The sequence below is a fragment of the Drosophila ficusphila genome, unplaced genomic scaffold (assembly GCF_018152265.1).
Source record: "Drosophila ficusphila isolate 14025-0441.05 unplaced genomic scaffold, ASM1815226v1 contig_106, whole genome shotgun sequence".
In the NCBI taxonomy this organism is placed as follows: Eukaryota; Metazoa; Arthropoda; class Insecta; order Diptera; family Drosophilidae; genus Drosophila; species Drosophila ficusphila.
The window spans coordinates 10,887,858-10,910,417 of NW_025063993.1; the positions used below are offsets into that span (position 1 = coordinate 10,887,858).

The window sequence follows — 22,560 nt, forward strand, 5'->3', positions numbered from 1 at the left end:
ACTTACGAAAAAATAAAATAAATTAAAAGAAATAACTTACCAACTGCCAATAAATAATATTTTCTCAACTATAAAATTCAAAACTCAGATGAGCGCCACACTGCAGTGCTGAGTAACTCGCCATTTAATCGAAACCCGATTGACAGTGGAAAATAACGATACAGCGCTACCCCCAAATCCACCCAACCGCCCCCAACCGTCAAGTGGCGAAAAATCACCCGCAGCTGAAAACTGGAACGCAGAACAAGGAAAAAATGCTCAAATCGGAGGTTCAGCACCAGTTCTGGGTCACCAAGAAGGTGGTGCAGCGCAAACTCGGGACGAAGGAGGACAAGCACGTAATATCCTCCGACGCGGAGCTGGACTCCAAGATCGAGGTGTTCAAATCGATATCGGACACCAGCTTGAACCTTTGCAAAATCATCGACCAATACCAGGAGCGCCTTTGCATCCTATCGCAGGAGGAGTGCGTCTTTGGGCGGTTTTTAAAGGAGGCGGGGAAGAGGAGCAGAACGACGGGCGGAAGTATTGCCCACACGGGCAAGGCAGTGTCCTTCGCCGGACAGCAAAGGATGTGCGTGCGGGTGCCGCTGCTGCGACTCCAGCACGAGGTGGATGTCTTCAGGTGCCGGGCAGTGAAGGACACCGAGCAGACCCTCCAGTCGATGGAGAAGGAGCGCACGGAATACCGAGCGGCTCTATCCTGGATGAAATCAGCCAGCCAGGAACTGGATCCGGATACGGGCAAGGGTCTGGACAAGTTCCGCACGGCACAGACCCATGTGCGAGTGGCCAAGCATAATTTTGATGGCTACTCCATGGATTCCATTCAAAAGGTACCCATACTATTAAAAGCAGATAAAGTAGTTGCCATTTAAATCAGTTAAATTGGTGATATCTTTCGACTTTCTCAACATTTTATTACTTAATCTCTTCCAGATTGATTTACTGGCCGCCGCCCGCTGCAATATGTATTCCCATGCCCTAGTGGCCTATGTGGCCGAACTGAAGAGCTTTGCCCAGAAGGCCGCCTCCACATTCCAGACCATATCCAAGGCGCTAATCATTAAACCCAAGTACGATTTCTGTGTGCTGAAGGAGCTCTCGCAAAATGAAGGACCCAGCGAGGAAGTGCCGCCCATTGAAGCCGTGGACAAGGATCAGTCGCTGTTCTTTGCCGTAACTATAAATATAAAGACACTTTTTAACAACCAACTAATACGAACATCTTTTATATACAGAACGAGTACCAGGACAAGCTGGAACCCCAGCCAGAAGCTAAGGAGCCCGAAGAGGGAGAACCAAGTGAAACTGCCACTGCCTGCGGCGACAATGAATCCTTGCTGATTGAGCTCTCCAAGCAGATGGAAGACAGTCCGCTGATTGATGCGCCTTTGGATGAAGAACAATCTGCCCAAAACAGCGGCAACACCAAGTTATGGTCGCGTTTGTTCAGTCAGCAGAACCAACAACCCTTACCAAGCCAGCCAGCGAAGGATTCCAAAGCAGTTGGCGGTCAACCCTCCACGACGGCCGGAAAAATACAGTCCACCAACAATCCCTGGCTGGATCTCTTCGCCGACTTGGACCCACTAGCCAATCCGCAAGCCTTCGATCTGAAAATGAGCGGCGGACGCAGTGTGGCTGAGCAGACATAAGAATACCCTCCCGTACAGAACATATATATCTTGATCTTGGTATACCTGCGGCAACTAGCTAGTCAAAATGGAGAAACTTTGGATGTAACTTTTCGCTAAACGTTCAAAAACTTTTTATGTTTTATTTAAATAAAATTTATATGGGACACAGCAGCTAGAAGAGGTTGAGGCGGACAAATGGCAGGGTATAGCAGGGCATAAGCCACACTCATTTAACCGCCGCCTGCGCCTCCTTCTTGGAGTTAACCAGCTCGACCAGCTCCTTGACGCGGCGCAAGCAATCCTTTTTACTGCGATTCGGTATGCACGAGGCGATGCGGTCCCAGCGATCGGGCGTCGTCGTGGGATAGGTTTTGATGGCCTGCTCGAGCAGTGCCTGCTCCTCCTTGGTCCAGGTTTTGGAGGCGGCACCACCACCGCCGCCGCTGCCACCAGAAGTTCCATTTGTGGCCGGAGCTGGTGGTGCAGCTGCTGCGGGCGATGCTGCAGCAGGAGCCGCTGCGTTGCCATTCTGCTTGGCCGGTTGATTGTTCACCTTATGATCTACTCCGTTCTGTTTGACGTTCTCCTTGCTGGCCTGGGCCGGCGTCTCATCGCCCAGAGTTATGTCGTTGCACGTCTGCACTTCCTTCTTGGACTTCTCGAAACTAGCGAAAGCAGCATCGTTGGCTTGGGTTTTTAGCGAGCTCTTCGAGTGATCTGTGTTCTGCAGCGCCTTTGCCTTGTTCAGCACATCCCTAGCATTGACCAGGACGGTATTTCCCGGACTGTGCTGGTTGATGAACGTGGCGATCACATCCCAGCGTTGGGCAGTGCCAGCGGGAAACAGATTGACCGCCTTGATGAGCAGCTGCACGTTCTCGTTGCTCCAGAGTTCGCCCTTTTTCACCTCCTTGACACCTTTCGGCGTCACCGCTGCACTAGCCACCTTCTTAGCCTGCGTCTGGTTAATCTCCTCCAGCTCGGCGGCGATCTTCTGCTCGGCTGTGTGCAGGGCGGCCACAAAGGATTCACGACCCTTAGTTTCCATGGCCTTGTTCAAGGCTTGCAGCTCTGCCAGATTGAATGTCTCGCAGATCTTCTCGGTGCCCTCCATGTGCTTCAGTTGATCCTTGTCGTTCTTTGCGTAATACTTGCAGTCCTTAACTTTGTCGCGCAGCGTTTTGCGCTCCTTCTTAAGCAGCTTCTTCTGCTGCTCGCGTTCGATGCGGATCTGCTCGATGCGCTTCTGCTCCGCCTTTTCGGCCTTCTCCTTGGCCAAAGCAGCTTCCCGAATGGCTCGATCCGCCTCAGCCTTTTGGGCCTGGGCGGCGTCCATCTTGGCTCGTTTGGCGGCGGCCTTGCGATCCTTCTCTTCCTGCTTGAACCGCTGGATTCGTTTGTCATTGTTGTAGGCCAAATCGACGAGCGCGCGGATACGGGACATTTCCTCCTTCTTGCGCTTGATCCGCGCCGCCCTGTTCTCCTTCTCGATCCATCGCCGCTCGTCGCGGTCCTGTCCCTTCTCCTTGTCCTCCTCGTCCAGGTAGCTAAACTCTCGCCACGACTTGAAGTCATACCAGAAATTGTAGAAGCGCTCCACCTCCTCGCGCTTGGCGTCCACCTGCCCGAAGGCGGGAACGTGTGGTCTCTCGCTCCAGCGTCCGTTGAGTGTGAAAAATTTGTTAAACACGCCAAAGTAATCGCCATCGATTTCGTTCTGTGAGGGCAGCGAGTCGTCGAACTCGGGATCCACGGAGTCAAAGCTGCGACGTGTCTTGGATGTCCCTGTAAATCAAGAGTAGATAGATTGATTAGAAACGCAGATAAACATTGAACGCGTCATCATCTTATGTTAAAAACTGGACGTAAAAATTAAAATTAGCTTAATCCTATAAAATCCTTTGAAGGACATGGCCCTGAAACTCACCCAGTATCTCGTAGGCTTTGGTTATGCACGTAAAGTAGTCATCGTCCTGAATCACTTCCTCGCCCTTGGCTTTCCGTTTATCGGGATGATGCAGCAGGACCATGCGTCTGTATGCCCGTCGAATATCATCCTCGCTTGCTTCGTATCTGTATGGATTAGTCACAAAATCAGTATAAGGTAGAGCCACAAATAATTTGTAGCAGTGACAGCAACCACGTGCTGTCCCACGCACCTCAGTTTTCCGAGACCCAGAATGGCGTAGTGATCCTGGTCCTTCCATTCTTTGGGATCCAGGGACTTGAGGTAGCTGACGTCCACCTCCTCGCCGACTCCCTCCAGCTTTTCATCGCTATCGCTGCGCTCCACGCCGCCGGGTGCTAAAAATTGGCGCCGTTGCGCAAAGTATGCCAAGCCAACGCGCTCGATTCTCCGGCGGGCGACCTTGAGCGGCAGCTGCACCGCGACAGCGCCCTCTTCTCTCGCATCCGTACCGCTCGTCATCTCAAGTGCGTCCCGATCTTCTGCTGGATGTTGGCAGTCACCGCCACTCTGTGGTTACTCCGAATTTAGCAAGATGCCTTGAAATCAAGTCGAAATCGAGCTAATGTAATCACACTTTTTCTACCGCATGTGTTTGGAAATAGAGGTGGGGCAACACCGATGGAAATATCGATGGTTGACTGCGACTATCGATGTTTTTGTCACATTTTTGTATACAATTTGGGAACAAAAGATATTTGTTTCTTAAGTATATAGATTTGGTTAGCTTTTGTTTACAAATTTTATTATGTAGATATTTGCTTTCCCACCATTGGAAATTATCCGATAGTTTTTCTGTGCAGCCCTGAATTTTTGACATTCACAGTGCATTTTTCAAATTATGGCGGGAACCATTTATTATAGACTGGATTGCAATGAAAAACATTATTAATCAGCTCAAAACTAAATTTATTTTATCCAGAAATAAAAGACTGCCTTATTTTTATTTTGTTTGTTTATCACATTTATTTTAAAATATTTCTAATTACAATTTATGCACTTAAACTCTGTTGGCTATAATACTTGTACATCTTTTATTTTCCATGTTCAATTTCGCATTTCAGTAACACTCGTTCGTCTTTATACAGATATTTTAAAATATTGGTAAAATATTTTACATTCAGGAATTCTTAGTCTACACATACGATGTCTTACTACAAGAAAAGATTTGTACAACGAATGTTTAATTTGATTGGTAAATGACTTTTAAAATTTACTACTAGTTCAAGAAAATTACGCTAGAATTGATAAATAATTTGGTAGAATTGAACAAAGTTAGTAGGTTCATTGGCATTTCGTTCAGTTAACATGGGAAGATCGAAATTACTTACTCTAAACAAATTTAAAGCACACATACAAACGGCAATTCTTAAGATTAACGACTAGAATTGTGCTTAGATAATGCAAGAATTTAATTTATTTAATCAGCAAGACGGTGATTTAAAAAATTCTACTAAGTAGCATCAGTGCCGATCTCCACTAGTTCAACTTAAGTCTAAGCCAGCAAACCGATTTAACTGTAGGCGCAGCATTATTTATAATCATTTCGTGTTGCATAAAATCGTTCCAAAAATAAATTCATTACGCAATTCATCCGCTTGAGATCGACTTAGACCCAGTGAGAGCGCGTAGTAGTCGGCTATAACGCATCGTTGTGGCTCTTCGATATGGTCGTCTCGATCTGATCGATCCGTCTGAACGATGGCATATAGCTGGAACTGGCCTGGGTAACGATCGAGTTGTTGGAGGAACTCTAAAGATTTAAAAATATATATTTATATACAACAGCTTGTCAAATGGTTAATAGCGTTATCTTAAGTTAACACTATTCCATATTTTATTTAATCAACAATTGATTTAAGTTACCTTTTTCTGGCGATAGGAACGTCCCCGTACTCGAGTTGTATTCCGACGCACTGGATTCACCGTGGTTGACTTCTGTGATAATCGGACCGAGCTAAAGGTGCTTCCCCGATGTCCTCGACGTATTTGAGGCGACGGAGTGCCAGTGGCTATTAAAATAATTTTTAATTAACTTTAAAAATTATTAAGAATGTGGTTGAAACCCACGTGTTCCGGCAATGGCCGTGCTGCGTTTGCTGGCCTGCAGCATTCCAAAAACCACGGCGCTGAAGGATCCATGATGGGAGGTCTGTCGCTGGAGGTTCGGTGTTTGCGCCAGGGGAATCCCAGCTGGCATTCGGACAGGTGATATCAACTGACTCTCTGAGATGCCCTTGGGGTGAACGTAGAACGTGGTCATCATGCCCTTGCCCTTGACAGCGATTTCACCTCGTTTCTGGGGGTTAAGATTTATTAATTATATTTATAAGATAGTTAAACGAGGTAAACTTACCACACAAGTGTAACCCCGGGAGCAGAGCAACTCCGCCGTGTTCTCCGGCACCTGAACCCGCCAGTTCTCGCCGGTGGAGTCCATGCGCGAGGCCACGTTGACGGTGTTGCCCCAGATGTCGTAGACGGGTTTCCTGGCGCCAATCACTCCGCTGACCAACGGACCACTGCAGATTCCCACGCGCAGCTGGAAGTTGTTGAAGGCGTCGCCGTTGATCTCCTCCAGCTTCTGCTTCATGGCGAAGGCGAACTCCACGAGGTCACACACGCTGTCCTCGGAGGTCTCGCCGCGAAGCCGCAGATGCTCGTGATTCAATCCCGCGGCAGCCATGTAGGTGGCACCCACGGTTTTGATTTTCTCCACCGATGCGAAGCGCGGCTCCTCCAGCAATTCATCAAAGTCGCCTGGTTTGATTTGTGCGTGTTGTGTGCGGCAGCGTTAGACAGATGGAATCGCGGCATAGGACTTAATCAATCAACTTACAGATAATCTCGTTCAGTATGCGAATGCAGGCCTTGCCGTTGTCGATGTCCTCGGAGTAGAAGTCCTGGAAGTTCGGAATGGAGGCGAACATCACGCCGCACTGGTTGTGCATCTTGGAGTAGAGCTCGTCCGTGTGCTCGTCGGATAGGTAATAGGTGGCCACGTGGTCCGGCAGGATGTTCTGCAACCAAATAGTTTAATTAATGACAAATGGACAGAGGGCATTTCCACAGAAAGAAAAAACATGGAGAAGTGATAAAACTTGCTGGAGGTGTATGTGTACTACTATTTTTCTTTTTCTAATAATGCTGACCACATTTTCCTTCACTGTTTTGGGGGCGAATCTTTTACCTTAATTAATGTGTCATTAAGCGCACGATTGGATTTCATGTTGGTCAGTTCACGCTCTGCTTGCTCCTTCCATATGAAGTCCAAACGGGAGGTTACCTGCGGGAATCCGGATGAGTAATGAGCTGGGGGATTGTATAAACCACATCTGTGGGTAAGTTCCTACCTCAACGAGTCTTGCATGATAGCAGACCATCACGAGAAACGAGATTAGGAGTATCAGCATCTGGACTCCGAGGGGCATTCCCAGCCGGGAAAGGTTGCCCAAGCTGAAGCTGTCATCCGTGCTGAACTTGAACATGATCAGCGTGGTGTAGAAGCCCACCATGCCCAAGGCCATGATGGCTTTAACCAGGTAGTACAGCTTCAGGGCGGTGGCCAGGGAAACGAGGCAAAGCACCCAGGTGAACACCAGGTACTCCGGATGGGCGCAGTCCGACTCGAGATCCACCGTACTCCGCATTCCCGCCGAATCTCCGTAGCTGAAGTTGCCCAAGGACACCGAGTGTCCATTGGTGGTCAGTGTGTATGGTCGGTGCGATTGCTCGTAAAGCTCCAAAGGTGGTGTCAAGTTCAAACTGAGCGCATTGGCCAGAGTGCTCCGCACCAGCTCGTCGGATGGGCCACTGGTTATGTCCACCAGGGAGCCAGCTCCTCCGCTCGTCGGCGTGCTAATCGTGATGTTGTGATGGATGGTGGCCGACAGGTAGACGTTCAGCTTGTACTCCCTCTCCGCCAGGGAGGAGTTGCTGTACAGGGAGGTCAGTCGCAGGAAGCGGGAGTGCTCGTCCACGGTGCCGATGTAGGTGGACGAGGGACACAGCACCAATCCAATGGCACTCAGCATGCACATGGACACGATGACGCCGCAAATGAATAGAGTGCGCCGCTGTCGTTGGTGCACCAACTTGGCCGAGTTCGTCTTCAGGCAGCGTGGCAAGCCTAATGGAGAAAAATGGGTTTTAGATCCAAGAGTAACACAACCTTAACTGCACTTTATAAAAAACTTAGAAAATGTATCATTGTCAATATATGTTTCTTGATTCAATACTCTAGGTAATGGATTTTGCTTCCTAATAAACGCTAGATTCCTAGCTTGAAAGTTAAGTACATATAATTCTATCTGGTCATCTCAATTTTTTTATTATATTTTATTGAACGAAGATATTTTATATGCTCTCACCTGGGAACTCCTCGGCCATAACCAGAACGCAGCAGAAGGTAAGAACCAAGGTGCCGGCGGAGAGGCAAATAATGAGACGCGTGCAGCGCGGAATGATGATGACCTGGCACAGAACCATAAATATCCAGATGACAAACACACACAGCATATTCGAACTGAAACGGAGCGGGGGCAAAAATCAATTAGCAACAGTTCATTAATTAAGGGCTCCTGCCCTTTGTTTGCTTTCCATTAGCCAGCCGGCTTGCATACGCACCGGAACATATCCTCCCGTAGTTGGCAGAACTTCTGCTCCTGACTCTTATCCTTGAACTTCAGGGTCCAGGGATTTAGGTACTCGCGTCGGATTTCCTTGTTCGAGTTGATTTGAATGTTCTGCTCTATGAACTCGTCGATCTGGATTTGAAGTTATGGAGGTTATTGAAATGGAAATATAAATAAAGAGAGGGAGATATTACGGTTACCTCCTCATCCAAAACAGCCACCGATACTCTGTGATCCTCTTTGGTATCAACTAAAATGGAATCCGCACGATTAAGTCCTTCTTCGGGGCTGTTAAGCTGTAAAATATATTGATTAGATAAGTCTTAATAAGACATAAAATAATTATACTAGATAAATATTTAAGTAAATAATTAATTCAATTTTAATTAGATTTATTTATTTTTTTTTTTTAAAGATAGATTATATTATCTTACGTTCTTGAATGGAATCTCTGGTATCCAGTCGGTGGTCGATTCGTCCTCGATGATCAGTCCCTTGCCGTCGATGGCCTCCGCCAGGTTTTGGATGCTGGTGGCTCCGTTTTTGGCCCTCAGCTGGACCTCCAGTGGTGCCGACATCATGGCTGTCGGTGAGGAAACCGTGGACATGCCAGACGGACCTGTTCCAGCTCCACCAGAGCCACCTGGTCCTCCCACTCCACTGCAGCCGTTCCGCATCCTCCTATTGTCCATGGCCACTCCTTCCACGACATTGGGCAGCGAGTTCAAGGATATATTCTTCTTCTGCTGCTGCTGGAGGAGTTGCGCCGGCTGCTGGGCGGGAATGGCGATGGTGGCCGCGTACTCCAGGCTCCGACCATCCATGCTCGCTCCATCTCCCCCAGCTGCGGTCACCCCACCGATGCTGCCACTTCCGCTGGCCGAGATTGATTTCGGCAAGGCGGTGGGCGTGGCCGAGGGGGCGGTGTTGGCAGTAGCCACACTTCCCGCCAAATGGGCGCTGCTGCGCGTGCCAAAACGACGTTTGGGTCTAAAAAAGAGGTGAAGCAGGCGATGGCTTGGTTAGCAATTGTCGGTTTCGTATTTGAACACACCCAAAGAACAAAAAAAAGTTGGAACTAAACAGAACAAAGTCATTAAATATCCAATTAAGCAGCTACTTTAAGAAGTTTAACAAATGATCCAATAACATATCTAGTTTAAAAGGAATATATAATATTATAAGTTATAATGACCAAATTTATATATGCATATTTTTTTCGGGTAATATGTTTGAACTGGTTTATATTTTGCGTTCTTAACTACTAATATCTATCTAATCTTCACTTACTAATATATTTATTAAAAGTCTTCAATTTATTAAAAATACTTTCAAAAGGTATCTATTCTTTTCTGTTCATTTTCACTATAGTTTCTGTTTATTAATTTAATAATATAATAAATTTGACAATTATACTCTCACTGTCATTTTACTAGTTTTCTTAATAATGGTAAAGGAGATTATTTTTTCCCCAGTGTATGCTTTTCACTTACCTCAACGGCTCGGTGCGCTTGATGAGAAAGGTCTTGACGTTCAGCATTTTGAGGTGATTGTCCCGACTGCCGCCGTTTCCAGGTTCCACCTCGTAGGCGTCGTTCAGGCACTTGAGCGTCGCCTCCGAAATGTGGACTCTTCTGCGGGGAGCAAAGGGAAGGAGAGAGGGGTGAAACCACAGATTCCAAGGTGAGAGTATTAGCAGTGGGCCAGGCTCGAGTTGAAAGTTCGGAAATGTAGTTGGCGAAAATTAAATTCAAATATTTGCATACGTTTTCTATGAATGTGCGTGGTGATTTGCCCAAAACCACCGACCATTTCATTTACCATTTTTCCCGCCCAGCTCTTTGTGTTTTCCTTTCGGAGGCGGTGGTGCCCTTCATAATTGGGTCTCCATTGGGTTTCTTAGTGGACTATAATGCTACGACTCCTGCTCCACTGGCTGATGGTTGATGGCTGATGGTTTTCTGGTTGCCGCCCAGCCCACCATTACATCAAAGCGTTTTGCATTAAATTGAGCTTTTCATTTCTGGGGCTTTTCATTTTGTTTCGGGTTCTGCGGTCGCTCGGATTTTCTCCATTTCCCACTGCTCCTGAGCTCTTTCTTTCTATTATTTGGTTTCTTGTGTCTAAACACGCCAAGCTTGCAAAATTGCCGACTGATTGTTGTAGCTTGCGAGAAGAGTAGGAGCAAAATAGAGAGCAGGAGCCGAGCCACAGGACCCGCAAATTGGCCAATTAAAACTGTGGCCAGGCAGAGACTTGCCACCAAAGTCAAAGTTATTCGGCTAAGGGATAGTTTTACAACTAAATTTAAGACAAGAAAGGTATGTCACACTTGAAGAAAAAGTAAGTTAAAAGTCTTCAACTGATGCAAGAAAAAATATTTGTATAATTGTAAAAGTTGTTCTATTTTTTTAGGTTCAAGATTTATTAAGATTCTACCTAACTGAAACCCGAATTCTTGACACAATGAATTAATATTATTAAGAATGCTGCAGGTATCAAAACCCACCCCTACATTTTTGAGTGTAACCCACAAACTACTATTCAGAATTAATAAGTAGAAGCTGTGGCTGCTGACAAAGCAACTTAATTGTGATGTTTTGACCTTTAAACCTCTGGCTTCCTATTAACAGAATCATTTATGTATGCGATTCAGTTTCAAATGGATAATGTGTTGCTTTATTAGGGAAGCATTCCTGCGGGCATTTCTGGGATTCTCTATTCCATCTGCTCACCTGAGTTTGTCAACTCATTACAATTGCACTCACACGCAACTGTGTAGTTGGCTCTTCCTGGCGGAATTCTACGTGACTGGCTTACTTACCCGGGAATACCGCCGGATTCCATGTGATTTGCAATGATAACATCATTGGACCAGACGTCGAAATGCCACTTCTTGTTGCCCAAAACTCCGCACATCACTGAACCGCTGTGGATGCCGATTCGCATATTGAGGTCCACCTGTAATTTGCGGAGCGAAGTTCTTTAAATATGCAAAGCTTGACGAAATATTTTAATGAGCATTCGAAAGTGACCAACAAATTTCATTACACACGGAAAAAATGTACTTAAATTTAAGGCATCGTTGAAAATACTATTTTTGCTTTTATAAAAATTTCACCGAAATAAATCCCGCAGTAAAACAAGTAATTTAGTATAAAAGGTAATTTAGAAATGTTATTGTTCATTTGAATTTGAAAAGGAAGGAATAATAATAATTCAAATTCAATTATATTTGATCTATATACTTTAAATATAATTAATTTTTCCATTTCCCTCCGTGATTTCCCACCCATTTTCCCGGTGTTCTCTTAAGCCATCAGCTTGCCGGCATATTGAGTTGGGCAGTCAATCGTCAAACTGCCGCAGCAATTAAGTCGGTGGCCCAATTATGCGACTGCAGGCGGCATAAATCCCCGTAAACGAATATGCGATTCCCGCATTTCTCTGCGGCAGGCCCCAAAGCTCTGGTCGGCACCAAAAAAAAAAAAAAATCAATTAAATTCCAGTGGCACTTTGTCGTATGAAAATTTAACTCTCGCTGCTGCTGCTTTTCGGCCAACGGTTGTCGTTGCCTTTTGCTCTGTTGAGATTTGCATACAAATGAATTGTCAACACGTCCACTGCCTCTGTTCCACAGCTCCTGCTGCCTTTTGCTACTACAGTAGTGCCACTGGCCAGGGTCAAAAACGCGGCACTGGCTTGTGCAATAAAAAATAAACGAAAACCTCCTCACAAATAAAAGAATGCCAAACATCTGAAAACTGAAAAATGGGTATTAAATATTTCACATGTCCCGTACTAAACGAATAAAAAACCAGAGGACCTCAACAACTGGATTTATTCAATTTAATTTCAGCTCATTCGAAAATACGACTTTTAAATCCTATTTTTCCGATCCCTACTATATTTTATATATTTCGAATGAATCCCGGATAACATTATGCAGCCGCTGCCCTCGAATGTATGCTAAATTTTTAATGCCCGGTTACCTGGTTTTTTCGCTTGGCCAGGTTGTGTGTCGCAAAATTTAAATAAACGCTTAAGGGCCGCCCTTCATCGTGTTCACTCGAATTCGAGTCAATACGATGCGATGCGATGCGATTCGATTCGATTCGATTGGATTCCACTTACGTGCGTGTGCAGGCGCACATCCTTAATGGCCTTTATCATGTGCAGGCCAGTTTCCACGCTGCAGACCGCGTGATCCGGTCGCGTCTTCCAGTTGTCGCTCTCGAACTGCGACACACAGTAGTAACAATCGCCCAGCAGCTTGACACGCAGACAGTGGTTGTCCTTGGGGGGCGGAAGAGCGGAAAAGCGTTACAGGGGGTGAAAATCGGGGGAAATTGCTCAATAAAGCATTCGCCGAATGCACGAAACCACACAGAAAATATTTGGCTTGCAAAAAAACCCAATAACTACATAATACTTTTAAAATTGTTAAAAATTATCAAAGTATTAAGTAGATATTTTTTAATGGATTTACTTGCTTTGTCATAAAACCAAAAAGATAATTGACTTGAAAATTGCATAGTAATGTTAACACTTTTAACATGACATAAAACAATTATTATTTAGCTTATACACTTTTTAAATCATTTTAAAGGATTCTCAGGTTTTTCTCTGCAACTCACCTCTGCAATGCGATCGAATCGGGCGAAGAGGTCGTTCAAGATTTTCACCAGCTGCTGGGCCGAAGTTTTACTGGCGAGTTCGGTGAAACCCTGCGGGCGAAGCAGAAAAATGTGTCCAAATTCACACTATAAACCTCTCGGGCTTTCTTAAACACGTACCTTGATGTCGGCGAACAAAATGCTCACATTGTCCATGGGATAAACGTACAATTTGTTGAACTGCGTCTCCACCGTGGGATCCGTGCCCTTGTACATTTCGCTGCGAATTTGATTGTTCACGATGTTGGGCAGAACTGCGAGAAAAGGGGGCGAAATTCCGCGGAGTGGGGTTAGCAACAACTTGAACACGAGCCAAAGGCAATACTCATTTATATATATATATTCACTCGGCCTGCAGTTGTCAGGCAACGCGAAATTACCAAGAAGGACGGAGGTTTCCTCTACCTGCTTTTTATAGGGAAACGCCACTTAGAAGTCCTTTAACAGGGCTAACAACTTATTAAACGTGAATTGCGCATTGTAGTTTACTCTTAAGTAAACAGCAATAAGGCATTGAAAGGAATTCCGCTTATAAATTTTTCATGAAAGCATAAATAGATGTTGCACAAACATTTAAGCAAATGCGGGAAACACATTTTTTGGGAAGTCTTTGAAGGAGTATTAATTTAATTTAACTGTAGCTCAATTTGTTTATATTATTTTAGGTATTTTCAGAAAATGGTTAGAAGTATAATTAAATAAAATATAAAATATTGTGGTATATAAAAGGTTAGAACTGAAAGATTGTAGTTTCATCAACACTATCTTTTATGTATAGATATATTTTTAAAAAAATAGAGAGTCTACTATCTTTGTTTCCAGAAAATACAATATGTAAAACCACTTTTGGTGTACAAATATCTTTCCAAAAAATTTGAAACTCACTTGAATCGAGTAGCTTTTGGGTGCGTTGCAACTCCTTTTCTGACTCCTTTTTATGCTCCATGGCTTTATGCGTTTCGATGAAGGCTAACCGTTGACCGCGATCCGTGAGATACTTCGTGTACATACCAGCCACGTTGATGGCCGTGTAGAGAATGAAGTTGGCGAAGATCTGGAACAGGACGCACTCTGCGTTGGTGGTGGCCTGCGGATACAAATCCCACGGGCATTTAGGCAAAAGTCACAAAACGATTTGGCTGACAGGCCAATTACCTCGCCGTGCTGCAGTTTGATGATGGTAATTACGGCCAGGTGACAGCTGGCCGTGATGGTCCCGCCCACAACGCACCATTTTAGGGGCAGGGGCAGCATTGCATAGGGCACGAAGATTACGAACAGGATGTACCACACCAGGTACTCGCGATCCGCAAATCCCACGCCCTGCCCAACGAATCCTGTGTGTCGCCCAAAAACAGAAACAGAACAAAATCTGAGCTAGATGCTGAGCATTTACGACTCATCCCGCGGGGAACCGGGAAAGGATTTGCCATTTTGACGGTCCCCGCAGGTGACGCATGATTTACGACCCACTCACCCTGGATGTTGAAGAGCACCCACGTGCAGACCGCTGCCCAGTGCAAATAGTTGTTGGCGAAGCAGCGCCAGTAGCCCAGGAAGCAGATGGCCATGTTGGCGATCCCACAGCAAACCGACCAAGTGATGGCTGTTGCCATGCTCTGCAAGGAAATCGGGAAGGTATAATTAGTATTTCTTGGATTTAATTAATGTTTACTAAGTTACATTTACCAAAATAAAAAATATTTCATATAATCTTGTTCCAAAATAAAATGTAATTTCCTTTTAAACTATTTTAGCTTAATATCTGCTTAGGAATTTTATTAACTCAAGGGATATCTTATATCACACTTAGTTATTTAATAGTGAATTGATAAGTATTAAAATTAGCTCACCGTTCCATCTTCGTTTTCAATAGCTCCCAGTTTACTTCTTCGCATTATCCAGACAAAGGCCAAAACAATCTTCAGCACAAAATCAACCACATTTACAATAATCAAGGACTTCTGGCGTTGGCGATGCGTGTAAGTCAGATAGGATCGTTCCAGGGAACTCTGCTTGAAGGAGTTGGTTAACGAGGGACACAAGATTCCCTTAACCACATTGCCACTCTTGAAGGCGGAATACATCTCGTTGTTTAAGGGCCGCTGCGATTGACCAGCAATGCTGGCGAGGGAATTTCCACATTCCAAATCGTTTTCTATAAAAGATATTCAAAGAAGGCGTTGTTATTAAATTGTTTTAATTTTTTATCACCAATAAATACCTAAGGGACACCCTTCTATACTGTTCACTTTACTAAAACATTCTATCTTCATTAAAATTGATTGATTGTAATTACCCTTTATTAAATTTCAAAAGCCACTTGTCTTATTAAAAAGGTTGGGTATTAACCTCTTAACCAGAAGCTGAGCTATGAGGCTTATTGCAATAGCCCTAGTTGAGTGAATAAGTCCAATAGGCCGACAGACTTAGCGCGGTTTTAGCCCCCTTTCCCCCAGAAAAACCATAAAAGGGCTTGAGGGAAACCCAACCTCTTTGCAACCCCCAATTTCCGGGATTTTGGGGAGTCCCCCGCTTACCGAAATTGCTGTTGCCAAAGATGCTGCAGCTCTCCGTTCGCCGCTTGGGCCCGTAGGCCCGCTTGACCTCCGCAATCCGGACGGACTGCACCCGCAGCGGCGTCTGCTTGGCCACGCCCCCGCGCAGAGGGCCGGCCTGCTGTTTCTTGCGCAAATTGGACAAAATTGATGTGGTGGAGGCACGCAGCGATGGCGGCAGGTCGCCGGTGTCCTCCATTTGGGCCCCGTCGCCGGGCAGTCGTGGTATTTTGGACATATCCGGCGTGGCTGCGTCCTGCTGTTTCGGTTTTAGCTTGGCTTTAATTAGTCCTAAGTGCGTGGGCACACCACACACACTGCTCAACTTACCTCGCTGGATGGCGCATTCGATGGGGCATTGGCTGCCGCGGAAGTGGCCACTGTTGCTCCAGTTCCAGTTCCTTTGACCGTAATCTGCTCATCATCGGTGGTCTGCGCAGCGGGATTACTCAAGCCCAGGCCATCACCCTCGTCCTCCTGATTCTCCTCATCCTCATCCCCCTCCTCATCATCATCTCCCTCCAGTTTCAGGTCGTCGATTTGCGCCAAGGCGATGGCGCCCTTGTCCGCCGCCCGTCGAAGCACCACTCTCTCGTCGGGATCCGTGTCCCTGTCCGCGGCAGCGGGAACTCCCCCGGAACCACCCACCGGTGGCGCCTCCTCTTTCGTGTCGCCCGCCCCCACGCGCTGCGTGAGTTCGGGCGGTGCGGAGTGGGTCACACTGTTGCTCTGCCGGCGCTGCTGCAGCGAGAAAGCGGATGAGGGCGTCGCACTCAACTGCCGCATGTGCACCTCGTCCGAAACCAGCTTGTCCTCGTCCATGTTGGCCAACTGCTCCTCCTCCGCTGTTCTGTACAGAGAACAAAATATTTGAAAAATTATTTAAGCACTAAAATTCAAAACCGCATTTTATTAAAAGGAATTCTGGCAAGTCTGAGAAATCTGTGATAAGTTACACCTCAAAATTAGAAGAGTACATTGTGTATTAATGAATCCTCAAAACCCTTAATCTTAAGAGTAGAAAAAATTTACTTGAAAATAAGCTATGATTTATTTATTTCACTTAAAATCTTATTTATAATGTTTATAATATTGTTTAAATTTCCATTTTATTTTTTATTCCTTCAAATTCTTAATTTTGGTTTCAGTGTGATTAAATTTTTTAATCAGTGCGCTTGAATTTCAATCTTCACTTTGAAGTTCGAACGCCGTCTAATGAATGTAAACATTAGGTGGCGCAAATTGAAATTTAAAATGCTGAGGAGTGTAAATTAAATTAAAAGAAGTGAGCGGAATTCCTAGAAAAACCTTAACCTAGACAAATTTAAAAGTAGAGAAATTGTAGAACAAAGGCTATTGAATATTTCCTTCTTTGTTTAAAAGCCTGAATATGACAATTTTTGTGAGCGAAATTAATGTGGGTCCTTTTCAACGTTCTCCATATTTTTGTGCCTATAATTACATAATTTGGTTTAACAATAGCATTGAAATGATTCTGCAATACTGTCGTGCCTTCTTGGAATCGTTAAATAAATTCGGGCTTTTTGTTTCTATATTAAAAGCGAATAGAAAACAACAAATTGGTATTTTTAATTACATCTGCATTGGTATATATTTTTTAATTTGCCCACTCTCTGCTTTTACAGAAATTATGACAGCATAGAACCTTCCAACGTAATTGTAATTTACGTTTTTCCATTTCAAGTTTAAATCTTGTTTATTTGAATATTATTTATTGCCGTTCCATTAGAGTTCGAAACTGGAAATTGTTTAAATGAAATAACGCGATTTGTGGCATTTGAATAATTCTTTGAATTCTGTAATTTATTTTACGAGAATCTGTCAATAAGAGCTTTCAAAGTCTGAGAGCCTCTGAATAATTTGGTGTTTATTAAGTTGTTGTTTTTGTTTCGGCTGATAACAGACCGGATGTGTATATATGTGTGCCTTATAGCAGCTTATTTGATGTTAAATTCCCACTGCCGCAGCGGAAACGCAAAATGGCACAAGGCAGCACGACGACAGTGGAAAATGGCGCGTTGATGTCGTTGTCATTATTCAAATTAGCATTGAGACACTCACACACACGAGTGCACAAACACACGTGCAGGCACGCGCTCACACACACCAGCACACACACACACGCATTCGCATTACTTCGCAAACGTAGCACACTTTTCAGGGAAAGTGAATTTAAATCTAGGCAAGGGAACATGACAAAAAAAAGGAAATACCAATAAGTCGAGGGGTCAACTAAGCCACGTTGGGATGTCTACGGATATATGGATATGCGTACACATGGCATATCGATTAGGTGTCATTGGCTAAGAAAACAAATATTCCTTTTTATGCCTCTTAAATGAAATGGTACAGGATGGCAGCAATTTCTGGGGAAGACTTTTAATTTTTTTTTGGCAGGTTCCAATGAATTTGAGATCGTATCGATTCACCATTATTTCCCATAATGTATTTATCTTAATACGATCCATTCATTTGTTGCATGGCAGTCATTATCAAATCGAGTGTTATCTGGTCAGAAAACCAAGGGTATTTTTGGATTGCTTGCGCCAGACTGCGTGGATTGTATTTACCATATTTACTCGGCTAATCAATGTGCAGTTTCTCCCATTTTCCCCTTTCTCCTAATCTGCTCTCTTTTTTGTGCTCTTTCGCCGTGGAATAATCGTTATCATTTATGGGAAGTAAATGCTTTATTAACCGAATTCAAACTCCGATTTATTCTGTGCAAACGTACGTTCAAATTGCCCTGCAGGTGAGAAAACGTCAATAAATATCGAATGACTCCCGCACTAGATGGAATTTTCCGCCATGCGTAAAAAACAATCAATTTTCACATCAATTCGCATTGCGAGATCGCAGCTCAAGTGTAATTCCCGAGTTGTAAAGATGCGGATTTTAGCACCTCTAAAACCAACCAACCGAGGAGCGTTTAGCATCTCATCGGCAGATGCTCCGATTTATAGTGTTTACGCACCTGTAAGGTTTGGTCCAATATTGAACAATATCACATGCCCGATCGCAGCGATTCCGATTATGTTCCGTTTCACTGATTAGCACATTGTCGGCCAGATTGCACTACCTTTTCCAACCGAAGTTGCTCGATGAGTAATCCCGCAAAGAAAAACCAAAACCAATCCGCACTGCGAATCCAGGCGATTCGAGTGGAGTTTATCGCCAGCGATGGGTCGAGATAAACTTCTAATATAATTATCGCGTATATAAATGTGTTGATAATGGCGCAACAATATTCAAAATATAAAATCGATAAATCGAACGTGGGCAAAGGGCCAGGGGCCTCATTCTCGGTGGGAAGTATGTAAATATGGAACCTAATCCGTGATTCATCCAAGAAACTTTGCACTTTTCACCGTTTTTAACTTGTCGTCATGAACGAAATGTAAATGTTGATCTATACTGTGTATATTTGTAGACATATGTTAGGTGCGACTGCTCAACAGGTTTTATTTATTATTATTATTATTTTTGCTGCCGCCAGCGGCTCGCTTTGGTTAAATAATGTTTTTTCGCGTCTTTCACATCGGACTGGCGTTTGACAACTGAGCGAGAAAAAAATTCGCCATCGCCGGGATATATAATACGATACTGTTCATTTAGTTTGGGATTCTCTCCATATTCTCCACATTTCTCTCTTTCTCTTTCTCTCGCGGTGACGCCAAGTGAAATCAGATTTGGTCAACAATGTTGCTGATATGGTAATTGACTCGAGTTGGCCCGCTCGACTTGTCCGCGGGAATGATAATGATAATTATGATGGGTCCCTAAACGACAATCAGCAATCGATGGCATTATCTTTGCAAGGAGCGCTGGGTAAATGATTTTTTTTAAGGCTGCTTTTATCAATGCTTTTATAAAGGAATATTAACTCGTAATAATTTGAAATCGTTAAAACTACAATTTTAAGTTGGTCAATAATTTTCATGTTATTACCCAAACATATGAAAATTGTTTATTGTTTTTGATTTATTAGTATGTATTATAAAAATGTTTAGTCAAAGTAAACATTCCTCAACAGCAACCTCCCCTTTGGAATTTTTAATTCTATAAATTTTTTGGCATATGGCATTCCAAGCTAAATGCTTGAGGCAAGTGAAGCTGTTTTAATTAAAGTGTCCCCAACATGAACGCATTTGAGTTTTCTAATATTTCGGTATTCTACAGTTCAGAGCTTCGACAAAAACCAGGCTTATTGGCTGTTTCTTCTTTTTTCAAAATTTGTTTCCCATATTTTGCCAATTTCCTGCTAAGCTTTTGAGGTGTGTTTGTGTACAGGCAATGTTCAGATATGAAATGTCAAAGCCATGTCTGCCATGCCGGCTCTCATTTATATAGACAAACAGTGGGGATAGTTTCAAGTCGACAATCAGCCATTCGAGCCGCCCACTTTTGGCCCAAAGGGCTGAAGACTTCCAAGGACGAAAGGTAACGGGGCAGTAGTCAGTCCTTTTTATGAGCTTTTGTTGGCTTGTTGAATTTATGGCCATAAGAAACTTGTTAAAGCACATTATTGGGTGTGTAACAAGTGGGCTGTGTGTGTGTGTGTGAGTGTGGGTATGTTTGCTTTTGCTGCTGCGACTTTCGAGTTCGAGACTCAGAAAGGAGGAGGAGGGGAAAAGGGGGTTTTAGGCGGCAGCTGCTAAGCTAAGTAGATTAAAGTCATATTTACACGTCTTAGCTATGTGTGTGTGCACCAAAAAAAAAAATATTTTGGGTTTCCTCTTAGCATTAATAAATGTTCAGAATAAATCAAACATAATATACTCTTAATATACAGTTTATTGAAATATTATAAAATAACTTAAAGAAAAGTTATTCTATTGAGGATATAAATTTTAAAGATATTTAACAAATAGTATTTTATTTTTCCCTTACTGGTATCTAATTTTGTACTGAGACTTATTCGTTAATTTCTAATCCGTTTTTTTCGGTGTAAGTGTGTCTTTGCGGTTGTATTTGAGTTTGTGCTCTGCGTTAAGTGGCAGCAATTAACACTTGACATATTTATGCTTAACCCGAGGGCCGCAACGGGCGGCTCCCATGCATTATTGTCATGCCCCGGTGCCACCAACAATAACTAGAGAAACTACTTGGCAAGGTTGAGCCATCGATATCCCCACACCACAGCACCAACGACGAAAACTATATCGGCGATGTCTGGCAAGCTGCTTAGGTTATTTATTAAGCGTTTAAGCCCTTTCGAAAGGGGCGAGGTTATTCTGCCGGAAGGGCCGAGTTTGTCGCCCAGATGGTGCGAAAGCCAAGTGTGTGAGTACGGCAAATATTTAAAGATAATTAGTTAGAGGTTGACTGCAGAAAATTTCTTCGGAGGTAAACATATCTAACTAATTAGAAGGGTCACTACAATTACCCGGAACAACTTAAGGAATTAAGTTCTAACAGGAGATAAAGGTTAAATAAAATCTCTTTACTAAAAAACATTATTTATATAATGCAAAATACAACAACATTTTATTAAATCTCCATTAAAAGTGATCTTGGATGCAAGACATTTAACCTAATTCCGTAAAAACAAATATAAAGAATCAATAACATTGTCATTACCCCAAATAAAGACTGTCTCCAAGCTTGCACCATAAAATCAATTAAAGCAAGCTATGAGCATAATTGTATTGGTAATTAATTTCCGGCACAGGTCAGGAAATGGGAACCATCAAGATGGCAGCGAAGGAGGCCAAAACAAACGCAGCAGGTGGCCAATTCGCCGCAACATCGAAGCCAGCTCGGTTATGGATATGGCGGTGTCTTCGGAATCTTCATTTGGCTAAGAGTCCGGGGCCATAAAAGACCCTTCAGCCAAACAGACGGACAGACAACAGACACCTTTGTGAACACACACATTTATTTGTCAGTATGTGAGTGTGCTGGATTTGGGTTAATGTCGGACATTGGTCAACATGGGTGTGCAATTGAAAGCGAGCAACAAAGCAGAAAATAGAAAAATTACTCAGCGGCTCAGTTTGGGTCAGATAAAAAAAGGAGTGAAGCAGCCCATAAAAAAGGGACAAAAGGTAGGGTGAATGAATGATTTTCAATACACAAAAAAAAAATGAAGCTTATACTAAGAAAATATAAATACTAATACTGAATTTAATGCTTTTTATCCTGTTCAAAATATTAAACTTTTTATTAGGTATTTTATTAAAATTATTTTAATATTTAAATATTTTCCCATTTATTTATATACATTTTTAACAGTGTGTTTTTAACCCAAAGCAAGAAAAAAGGCATCGAACATGTTTTTGGGATCAATCAGAATTGGTCTGCAAATAAATTCTCGCATTGCGGACTCAAAACAGCTGGAGATTGGTGTCGGCGCTTTAAAATACCATTATTATTAGGTTTTCTTGTGCTCGTCCTTGTTTGGCATTACTATGCAGAAAATGCGCTTAGCCAGGACCACGGCTTTGATGTCCTTTTGCCGCTTTGTGGCTCGATTCAAAGCGATTTATTTGACGGCTGCCTCTGATTTGGGTAAACACATTCAAAATCAAAAGCAATCAGGACAGCTTCTGCGGCAAAAGAAAAAGGCAATAAGCCGTGTAAGTGGCCACTTTTTAAGGCAGCAATCAAGTTAGCAAGTATCCGAGGGCCGTTAAATTTGACAAATCGCCTGGGGGGAGAACCGAACCTAAGAACTCGAGAAGAGCTCTTGACATTTGCCACAGAAATCTTGCGGACTCGTAAAAGTTTCCAGAACACGGCCATTTATGTTTATGTCACACTAATTAGCTTTAGTCGCTGCAGCTAAAGTTTTCTGCCATTAAAAGTCGCGCTATGTATTTTCCTATTTTCCTGTTTTCCTTGGTTTTCCCTTTTTTAACCTGTCCCAGCACCATTGTTGTTTGTCATTAAAATTCACATTTTATAGCGGATTCGGTTGGCTTTTACCGAGTTTCTGAGCTGTCGCCGGCGACAGAATTTTCCCTCCTTTCGATTCCGCCGTTTGTTTACAGCGAACGAAAAGAAAATTTGCATAGAAAAAGAAATTTGCATAGCATTAAGCAGACGTTTCAAGTTGTCCCGACA

At 43.6% G+C, this 22,560-nt stretch overlaps 3 protein-coding genes across 3 annotated transcripts in view; 1 reads left to right on the top strand and 2 right to left on the bottom strand.

Moving 5' to 3' along the window:
- The first annotated feature begins 152 nt into the window (after positions 1-152).
- On the top strand, positions 153-1,811 carry LOC108093200 (islet cell autoantigen 1). Its single transcript, XM_017193162.2, has 3 exons — positions 153-836; positions 940-1,179; positions 1,242-1,811. Exons 1-3 carry the CDS (start codon positions 255-257, stop codon positions 1,656-1,658), a joined length of 1,239 nt encoding a protein of 412 aa, XP_017048651.1. The 5' UTR covers positions 153-254; the 3' UTR covers positions 1,659-1,811.
- LOC108093199 (dnaJ homolog subfamily C member 2) lies at positions 1,744-4,224 on the bottom strand. Its single transcript, XM_017193161.2, has 3 exons — positions 3,800-4,224; positions 3,568-3,713; positions 1,744-3,425 (listed from the first exon to the last, which is right to left on the bottom strand). Exons 1-3 carry the CDS (start codon positions 4,066-4,068, stop codon positions 1,867-1,869), a joined length of 1,974 nt encoding a protein of 657 aa, XP_017048650.1. The 5' UTR covers positions 4,069-4,224; the 3' UTR covers positions 1,744-1,866.
- A 377-nt stretch (positions 4,225-4,601) lies between these two features.
- Positions 4,602-22,560, bottom strand: part of LOC108093259 (adenylyl cyclase 78C) — a 31,337-nt gene continuing 13,378 nt past the window's right edge. The window contains exons 3-24 of the mRNA XM_017193235.2: positions 15,801-16,324; positions 15,457-15,723; positions 14,770-15,074; positions 14,394-14,535; positions 14,072-14,253; positions 13,802-14,003; positions 13,037-13,170; positions 12,878-12,967; positions 12,375-12,536; positions 11,065-11,201; positions 9,734-9,874; positions 8,675-9,230; positions 8,441-8,536; positions 8,233-8,372; positions 7,977-8,131; positions 6,960-7,735; positions 6,797-6,892; positions 6,446-6,626; positions 5,963-6,366; positions 5,677-5,905; positions 5,473-5,618; positions 4,602-5,359 (exon numbers count right to left, since the gene is read on the bottom strand). Coding sequence (XP_017048724.1) covers positions 5,246-5,359; positions 5,473-5,618; positions 5,677-5,905; positions 5,963-6,366; positions 6,446-6,626; positions 6,797-6,892; positions 6,960-7,735; positions 7,977-8,131; positions 8,233-8,372; positions 8,441-8,536; positions 8,675-9,230; positions 9,734-9,874; positions 11,065-11,201; positions 12,375-12,536; positions 12,878-12,967; positions 13,037-13,170; positions 13,802-14,003; positions 14,072-14,253; positions 14,394-14,535; positions 14,770-15,074; positions 15,457-15,723; positions 15,801-16,324 — 5,179 coding nt within the window. The 3' untranslated portion in view covers positions 4,602-5,245. The remainder of the gene's footprint in view (positions 5,360-5,472; positions 5,619-5,676; positions 5,906-5,962; positions 6,367-6,445; positions 6,627-6,796; positions 6,893-6,959; positions 7,736-7,976; positions 8,132-8,232; positions 8,373-8,440; positions 8,537-8,674; positions 9,231-9,733; positions 9,875-11,064; positions 11,202-12,374; positions 12,537-12,877; positions 12,968-13,036; positions 13,171-13,801; positions 14,004-14,071; positions 14,254-14,393; positions 14,536-14,769; positions 15,075-15,456; positions 15,724-15,800; positions 16,325-22,560) is intronic.

Excerpts from the sequence above, each read along its gene's own strand:
- LOC108093200 (XM_017193162.2), top strand. The coding sequence starts at position 255 with ATGCTCAAATCGGAGGTTCAGCACCAGTTCTGGGTCACCAAGAAGGTG. Across the intron at positions 837-939 it reads CCATGGATTCCATTCAAAAG|ATTGATTTACTGGCCGCCGC; the intron begins GTACCCATACTA and ends AATCTCTTCCAG. Across the intron at positions 1,180-1,241 it reads ATCAGTCGCTGTTCTTTGCC|AACGAGTACCAGGACAAGCT; the intron begins GTAACTATAAAT and ends TTTTATATACAG.
- LOC108093199 (XM_017193161.2), bottom strand. The coding sequence starts at position 4,068 with ATGACGAGCGGTACGGATGCGAGAGAAGAGGGCGCTGTCGCGGTGCAG. Across the intron at positions 3,714-3,799 it reads CTGGGTCTCGGAAAACTGAG|ATACGAAGCAAGCGAGGATG; the intron begins GTGCGTGGGACA and ends TAATCCATACAG. Across the intron at positions 3,426-3,567 it reads CAAAGCCTACGAGATACTGG|GGACATCCAAGACACGTCGC; the intron begins GTGAGTTTCAGG and ends CTTGATTTACAG.